This window comes from Octopus sinensis, linkage group LG5, assembly GCF_006345805.1.
Source record: "Octopus sinensis linkage group LG5, ASM634580v1, whole genome shotgun sequence".
NCBI classification, from domain to species: domain Eukaryota; kingdom Metazoa; phylum Mollusca; class Cephalopoda; order Octopoda; family Octopodidae; genus Octopus; species Octopus sinensis.
The window spans coordinates 94,815,263-94,821,271 of record NC_043001.1 but is presented as its reverse complement, the minus strand read 5'-3'; the positions used below and the strand labels follow the sequence as shown (position 1 = coordinate 94,821,271).

Sequence of the window (6,009 nt, the reverse complement as noted above, 5' to 3'; positions counted from 1 at the left end):
AACACTTTTTTTTTCCATTGAGTAAGTTGCTGAAGGGGTCACAGATGTGTGACGAAAGATTTCCAGACAATGGACAGATGTTAAAATAATATAAACAGTAATAAACGAAGCTTAAAAAGTGATATAAGGAAAATCTGTCAGATGAAAAATGACTTGAAAATACTGATGGGATAGTCATAAATTAGTTAACACAGATAAGATATTACACTAGGAAGTAATAAAAGGTTCCAATTGTTATAAAATCAGTACAAAGAGGAATATTTAAAGCAGTGGTTTTAATATCTAGGCCAGACCCAAAACCTGGATTTGTTTAGGAGCCACCCCAAAAATAGAAAACAAAAGACAAAGAAAAATTTATATCTATAGAGGAAAGACCATTGGGATCTGCTAGGAGGATGCCTGAGGGCTGCATGTGACCCTGTGAGCCACTGTCGAGAACTGTTGATTTAGAGACTAAATAGCTAAGTTGGATTAATAATTTGAAAGATAAACTTATGAATTATACAGGTGCAAACATAGGTTGCATGGTTAAGATATTCACTCTGCAACCATGTGGTTCTTGGCTTGAACCCAGTAACTGGAACTTTGGGTAAGTATTATGATTACATGTAAGTTCACCGGCATCAATTCACCACAAGGAAAGTTCACCATAAACTTTAGAGTTTGAAAATAAGGATTTTAAAAGTCTTTTACTGTGAACTTATCTCTCCGTAAGCTTTCCTTACAGTGAACTTTCCTCACAGTGATCATTCCTTATGGTGAACTTACCCTGTTGTGAACTGTTGATGGTGAACTTAAGAGGCATGAAGTTTTATATTCGTGACTTGAACAATTTGCGTTGAAAGTGGAATTTGTCAGAAACTGTATATATGTCAAACTTACTCTAGCATGGGTTTGACAAATGAATGTTAACGCTGTAGCATTCAGATTGCACTGGCAAATGTAATACGTATTTATTCACACCTATGCTAGATGTTTGTGTCTAGCAACAATGTCACCACAAACATAAGAGTAGGATTATTGTGGGTCAAACTTGATCTTTAAAGAGGATCAGTAACTGATTGGAGATGAAGAGGCAGGCTAGTCTTTGGGAAACAGCTTAATTACTTATGTAGTGGGAGTATGCCAGATCAATTCAGAGAAACTATGTTATGTGTCTTTTCAAAAGAGAAGTATTTTTAGCGCAATAAAGTGTAATAGGATTTTAAAAAGATACGTACAAACCCTGTTGGTCCACAGCTATTGACCGTACGTTAGATTTATGGCACAACATTTTCACTAAATAATCTTATGCATTAAGTGACCTCAGTGTTACAGTTCCTGCAAGATTAATGTAAATCACAAAACAAGAATTAAAACATAGGAAAACAAATCTAAAATATAGCATGAAAAGTGGATAAATACACTTTCTATTGTTAATAGATAAATACACTTTCTATTGTTAAAAATAAGTATAGAGTCAGTCAGAATCTGATGTCAACCTGGTAGACTGTGGCAAACAAGCACAAGGTATTTACGAAAGGTCAGAATACTATTGCTATTGTATGGTTTGAACTTATGATCTATGAGGTCAATAAGCTAAAAAGTGCCTCATCATCAAAATCAGGTCATGACTGGAAGGAGTTATCATAAATAAGGTGCTATTTAAATTTTCACAATTAACTAAATGTCTTTCTTTCTCTGCTATCAAATCAACGAATGACCCTAGTGGATTCTCAAGTGTTTTGTGTTTGTCATGGAACTTTTTAGAATAGAAACAGTGGTATTTTTTATAGGGCACCATCTTGGCAGCTAGATACAGAGAAATTTTTCGCAATTTTTGGGACTTGAAATAATATAAAGCATTTTGTTTGATGCTCTCACAATTCTGTCAGTCCATTGCTCTGGACTGGTACTTGACCTTTCATCCTTTCAGGGTCAGTAAAATAAAATTAACCTGCATGGCCTCAATGTGTCTATTAGCTATGTTACATTGTTGATGACTACATCTTTGGGTCCTCACACATCACATTTATGGCAAATAAATTCAGTTCACTGCTTCCAAACCAGTCTAGTTGCTTCTGGAATTTCCAAGACAGTGAAAGTGAGAGGTGCAGCCATTTAACTTAATAACAACAATATGTGCCCAGTGTAAGCTATAGACACAAAAGAAGTGCAATAGAATCATGGGAAGGTTAACAGAAAGTAGTGTATTTTAAACATAAATTTCACAAATAGGAACTATGTTTTGTAGCAGATTTAAATATAAAAATGAAAAGAAACACATCAAATGAGTGATGCATACCCTGCATAATTTATTTGGCAAATTATAATTATAAAACTCATAATGTTTTTGGCTAATTATAGTGTGGGATATAGTATGTTGCTTACATATGTTTTTTACTTGAACTGAATTCTTTTTTTTTAAGTATCACCATTATATGTATTTATATTCCAGTGAAGTCGAGAAATCAACTCGTAAATAAATGAAACCCTTGGATCCATCACTGTACACACACACACATACATGCACAGTTGCATATTTATGCATGTACTTATGTATGTTTGAAGATATTCAAATCAAATTTTCATCATTTCGAGTCACCCATCCAATGAGTATTTCTGCTAAATTTAGTGAAAATCCGTTCAGCTATTTTCCAGTAATTTTGCAAACACACAGACAAAGACGAGTGATTACAATACCCTGCTTTCACTTATGTGTGCAGGGTAATTAAAAAAAAGGTACTAAATTGTTTGAGCCCATACCATTTGAATGTCCGAGGTGAATAATAGCATTAGATGGATTCTGACACATAACATTTAAACGACCCATATTAGTTCTGATAGCTGAAACTTTACTACCAATGGAGGTGTCCAGGTAGGACAAATATCCTCTTGAATTCTGGAAAACAATAGAGATACACACCAAATTATATAATTCTTTACTACCCCCAATGGGCTAAACATAGAGGGGACAAACAAGGACAAACAAAGGGATTAAGTCGATTACATCGACCCCAGTGCGAAACTGGTACTTTATTTATCAACCCCGAAAGGATGAAAGGCAAAGTCGACCTCGGCAGAATTTGAACTCAGAATGTAACGACAAACGAAATACCGCAAAGCATTTCACCCGATGTGCTAATGTTTCTGCCAGCTCGCTGCCTTATACACACCAAGTTATAACAATGTATTGAAGTTTAGAAAATTGTGTGTATGCTGAAAAGATGCTTACACATTATATCATCAATTCATTTGAATCATCATCATTTTATGCTCACTTTTCCATGTTTGCATGGGTCAGATAGAATTTTTTGTGGCCAACTTTCTATGACAGGATGCCCTACCTGTTGTCAACCCTCACTTGTTTCCAGGCAAGATAATATTTCTTCATAACCAGACTTGTTTTTCGGAAAAGATTGGAAATGAATACTGCTTGTATGTGAAGCTCATTTACAACCATATGTCAAACACACAGAAGTGCATGCACACACACACGATGGGATTCTTCCAGTCTCTGTCAACTAAATCCACTGACAAGATTTTGGTGACACAGAGTCATAGTATAAGACATTTGAATGAATGATATAATGTTAGGTGAAGTCCAGGTTATATAGAAGGTCGTCTTAAAAAACAGTCATAAAAAACCATACCAAAAACACACACACCACATCAAAGTTTGATGAATTTTTGTGTGCATCAGATGATGAAGGATTGAGAAGCTGAGACTGTCCAAACCATGCTAGTATGGAAAAACAGTTGTTAAGTGATGATGATAATGAATTAAGTGTTGTGAGGTAATGTGAGCCTATGAGGAATGATGAAGAAAAGTGGAGTGGGAACAAGACCAGAACAAAAGAAAAACTAAAGCCAGGTAGTGTATAGAGCAGATAGAATAAAGGTAATCTCAGAAAGACTTGAAACAAAACTGAATCAGATAAGATATTAGCAAGTTGGATTACATAGTGACACACATAAATATGCTATTCTGTAGTTCTGTCCAAACAATGCCAACATGAAGGTAGTCCTAGATACACTGTCTGGATAAAAGGCATGATGGTCATATCTATCTTGATTACAGCTTGTTTTATTAGTGCTGACATGGTACTAAACAACAAATAAAAAAATTATGGTGGTGGTGGTGGTGGTGACGGTGGTATTCATCACTGTAATTAGAAAATTGAGTAATAGGGTCTAAACATCCTTTATCCAGTAGGTCAGTACTTTGTCAATTACAACCCTTATTTACTACACAAATACTCCACTGATATCAGTTTAGTACAAACACTCTGTTAGTGGTAACTGAATAGTTCAGTGAGATGCTGTACAATTTGATTTAAATGTATGCACTTAAAACCTTCCATTAGAAAATTGATAAGCTCTGAAAACAAAATAATCTCAAAGCCATATAAACATCCAGAGTTTGATGGTATAAACAATCAATCACATGTTTGTATGCCTGAACTGCAAATGTAATATTATATCCATCATCAACATCATTACCCTTTAAATGTCTATACCGGTGGCACGTAAAAAGCACCATCCAAACGTGGCTGATGCCAGCGCTACCTTGACTGGTTTCCATGCCGGTGGCACGTAAAAAGCATCCACTGCACTCACGGAGTGGTTGGCGTTAGGAAGGGCATGAAGCAGTAGAAACACTGCCAGATTAGAGTGGAGCCTGGTGCAGCCTCCTGGCGTCCGAGACCCCGGTCGAACCATCCAAACCTTGCTAGCATGGAAAACAGACATTAAAAGATGATGATGATGATGACTTCTATGCTGGCTTAGGTTATAAGAACCTGCAGTGGACTTTGTCCTTGATATTACTTGACGGATTTTCTTTGGTGTTAATTTCTTATAATCTATTTTTGTGGATTCCATTTTATATTCTTGCCTCCACAAATAGCATCCTGACATTTTCACAATTTAAAATAAGGCTATTTTATTTCCATTTTCATTTTTAAAAGCCAGCATATCTTTCCAGAAAAAATTTATTTTATAAAATTATCTTAAATGCACAGGTAGAATTTGTTTTTATTACAAAGGAAAATGATTATTTACATTATTTTAGATATTTCATAAAGTCAATAAAGTATACTTACTGCTGCCACAAACAGAAAGTGGTAAGGAAGGCATTCCATTTGTAAAGTTTGATCAAAAATTTTTAAACAGTGTATTTCAATGCCACGATTGTCATAAATATAGGTCCATTGCTTCTGACTAACTGCAAACATAGTTTCCTGGTGAAGCCAGCTGTTAAGATAAAAAATAAATATATTTCACTTATGACACAAACATTGTGTAAACCAGGAGAAAAAGAGGGTACTCAATACAAAATGTAGAGTTTTATCATATTTATTGGAAACTTTACAAAACTCTTACACCAAATTTCTATCCTGCGTTCTCATTGATAAGGTATTTTTCGATGTTGCTGTTGTTGGTATTATTATTATTATTATTATTATTATTATTATTATTATTATTATTATTATTATATCATTATTATTATATTATTATTATTATTATTATTATTATTATTATTATTATATCATTATTATTATCATTATTATTATTATTATTATTATTATTATTATTATTATTATTAATATTATCATTATTATTATTATTAGTATTATTATTATTATTATTATTGTTATTATTATTATTATTAATATTATTATTACTATTATTATTATTATTATTATTATTATTATTATTATTATTATTGTTGTTGTTGCTGTTGTTGTTGTTGCTGATTTTTGTTGTTGTTGTTGTTATTATTATTATTATTATTATTATTATTATTATTATTATAAAAACAACATCGAAAAATACCTTAGGATTGAGAACCCAGGTTCGAAATTTCCCCAAGATATTTGATGAAGACTGGAGGGTATATCAGCCGAAACGTTGATGAGGACAAATATCCATCAATTGTAAATAATGTAAATAATGTACATAATTCCTCATCTCTTAAATATAGAACGATATAACGGATAATAAGTATGTCCTCGCAAATCGATCTTC

The 6,009-nt window shown here is 33.2% G+C and overlaps 1 protein-coding gene across 1 annotated transcript; it reads right to left on the bottom strand.

Moving 5' to 3' along the window:
• Positions 1-1,064: 1,064 nt before the first annotated feature.
• Positions 1,065-5,228, bottom strand: LOC118763529 (WD repeat-containing protein 46-like). The gene is made up of 3 exons (XM_036503125.1): positions 5,085-5,228; positions 2,746-2,881; positions 1,065-1,320 (listed from the first exon to the last, which is right to left on the bottom strand). The coding sequence occupies exons 1-3, from the start codon at positions 5,214-5,216 to the stop codon at positions 1,289-1,291; spliced, it is 300 nt and encodes a 99-aa protein (XP_036359018.1). The 5' UTR covers positions 5,217-5,228; the 3' UTR covers positions 1,065-1,288.
• Positions 5,229-6,009: the final 781 nt, after the last annotated feature.